The sequence below is a fragment of the Triturus cristatus genome, chromosome 7 (assembly GCF_964204655.1).
Source record: "Triturus cristatus chromosome 7, aTriCri1.1, whole genome shotgun sequence".
Lineage (NCBI taxonomy): Eukaryota > Metazoa > Chordata > Amphibia > Caudata > Salamandridae > Triturus > Triturus cristatus.
In genome coordinates this window covers 1690545833-1690547833 of record NC_140590.1, presented here as the reverse complement: position 1 = coordinate 1690547833, position 2001 = coordinate 1690545833, and the positions used below count along the sequence as shown (strand labels likewise).

At 48.9% G+C, this 2001-nt stretch overlaps 1 protein-coding gene across 1 annotated transcript; it reads left to right on the top strand.

Moving 5' to 3' along the window:
• The first annotated feature begins 275 nt into the window (after window positions 1-275).
• LOC146812765 (taste receptor type 2 member 31-like) lies at window positions 276-1196 on the top strand. The gene has a single exon (XM_085615198.1). It carries the CDS (start codon window positions 276-278, stop codon window positions 1194-1196), a length of 921 nt encoding a protein of 306 aa, XP_085471324.1.
• Window positions 1197-2001: the final 805 nt, after the last annotated feature.

Genomic DNA, 2001 nt, shown 5'->3' with positions numbered 1-2001 from the left:
TGAAAGATTTAAGAGCTACTGCACGCTTGGTCTACAAGGAACTCTGTGTTCCGAAATGTTTCCTCCAGCGGCCTTGCGCTGCTTTGCATCAGGATTTCCCTAGTCATAATAAGTCACAAGCTCACCCTTATGCTGGCAGTGACTGCCACTCACCTACAGCTCTCTGCTTCAAAATAAAAACCATTCTCAGGTGGCATGAAGCAGACACCTTCTCACATCCTGCCTACTCCGCTTGGACTCTTCTGCTGTGTTTCAGTGTGCATGTGGCGTCAGAGATGACATCTCAAGTGACTGCTGCTGGCCCTCTGACTGTCTTGAGCCTGATTGTCTGCACCTGCCTCTTTGGCAACCTCTTCATTTTGGAATCCATCGTTCCATTCCGGAGTCAAGGTTCCATCCAGGCTCTCCCAACCAATGAGCTGATCATCTCCAGTCTAGCTGTGGCCAACATTTTCAACGGGGTATCTAACTTCCTCTGGCTGGTGTTGTACATCCTTGATCTCTGCCAAAGTGTAGGAGAGAGGCTGTACCAAGTTTTAGACTTTGCCTGCTTGACCTCAAGCAGCAGTGCCTTCTGGTTCACTGCCTGCCTCTCTGCCTTCTACACCCTGAAGATCTGCAACTCCAGCCAGTCCTGGCTCATCCGTCTCAGGCTTCAGGCACATGTTGCAGTGCCGTGGGTCCTGCTGATCCTGCTTCTGGCCAGCAGCATCGTCAGTGGGCCAATCGCCATGTTTATCAGACTAAAAGCAGTTAATGGCTCAGAGTCGCACTGTGGTGACTACTACACGATTTCCGCCCCTTTTAGGGCCTACAACCCGACCTTTACTACTCTGGCTAATCTACTGCCGCTGGTCATTCTAATCATCTGCAGCATCCTCCTTGTTGTCTCTCTGTGCTTCCACTCCCGCCGTATCGGGGGCGGAACACGTGCAGCTGTGCACCTGCGTGTGGCCAAGATGATGTTGGTCTTGTTGGTCTTCTATGCTGTTTGTATAGTCTTTGTTCAAGTACGCCTCCAGCAATATACAAGCCAAGGAGATTTTGGTGACTGGTTTGTGTCTTGCAGCTTTGTGCTTCTGGTCTACTCGTCTGGAACCCCATTTGCTCTCACTTGGGGAACTGTACGGCTTCACCGCCGTCTACGGGAGCTCTGCAGCGGCATCAAGCGCCGCCTCCTTCCTGGGCTTCAGTAGGAATTCTAGTTCCTCCAAGCACACTGCTTGATGCTTGCTTGATGATGGCAAGTCAACATAGAGGCCTACCATGGACTAAAAGCACTTATGATACCAGAACTGTGTCCTATAACATTTGGACTCACTGGGTGTGGCACAGTCCAGTGGTGTCATGTGGGACTCCTTCAGCTAGATCTGGCTTTTTATCTATCACTTGGTTGCATTCTGGCCTTGTTTTCCTGTAGATATCAGCATGAAACATGCTGTTGTCTAGAAAGTCAGGGCTCGCTGGAAGTTAGTGTTGCATCTGACATGGGTTTAGTGCATAATTTGTAAAATATGTGCCAGTGGCCAAAGTGTTCCTATGTGGCATGCTGCCAGCGCTGCCAAATCCAGGAGTGCAAAATCTCTGGGCTGTCTGGTCTTGATTCCACTGTTGGCGCTTTCATCCACCACCAGACACTCCCGGCCCTTTCTTCACACTCTGGTAGATTGCTTTTCTTCCCTGCTTTCTCCCTTTAAAACTGTTTTGCATCTGTCTCCTCTTCGTTCTAGCTCCCTTTTCTGCCTTTCTCTATCTTGTTCTGCATCAAAGTCTAAGAATGAAAAGTAAATCCATGTCCTCAAACATTAGTGCCGGTGAGCCCTACCTGCAACCACCATCTCAAATTAAGCACTAAGGATGCTTGGCTGCGGGAATTAGGATATATATGTGCAGATCTGCAGTGGCATTGCCGTCAAAATTGTTAAGGTTACCAGATGATTTACTGCTCCAGTCCTGGGTTTTTATTTACAAATCATTGTTCACAACTATGTCTCTTCAGCT

Bases quoted from the DNA above. Each gene is read 5' to 3' on its own strand.
- LOC146812765 (XM_085615198.1), top strand. From the start codon at position 276: ATGACATCTCAAGTGACTGCTGCTGGCCCTCTGACTGTCTTGAGCCTG.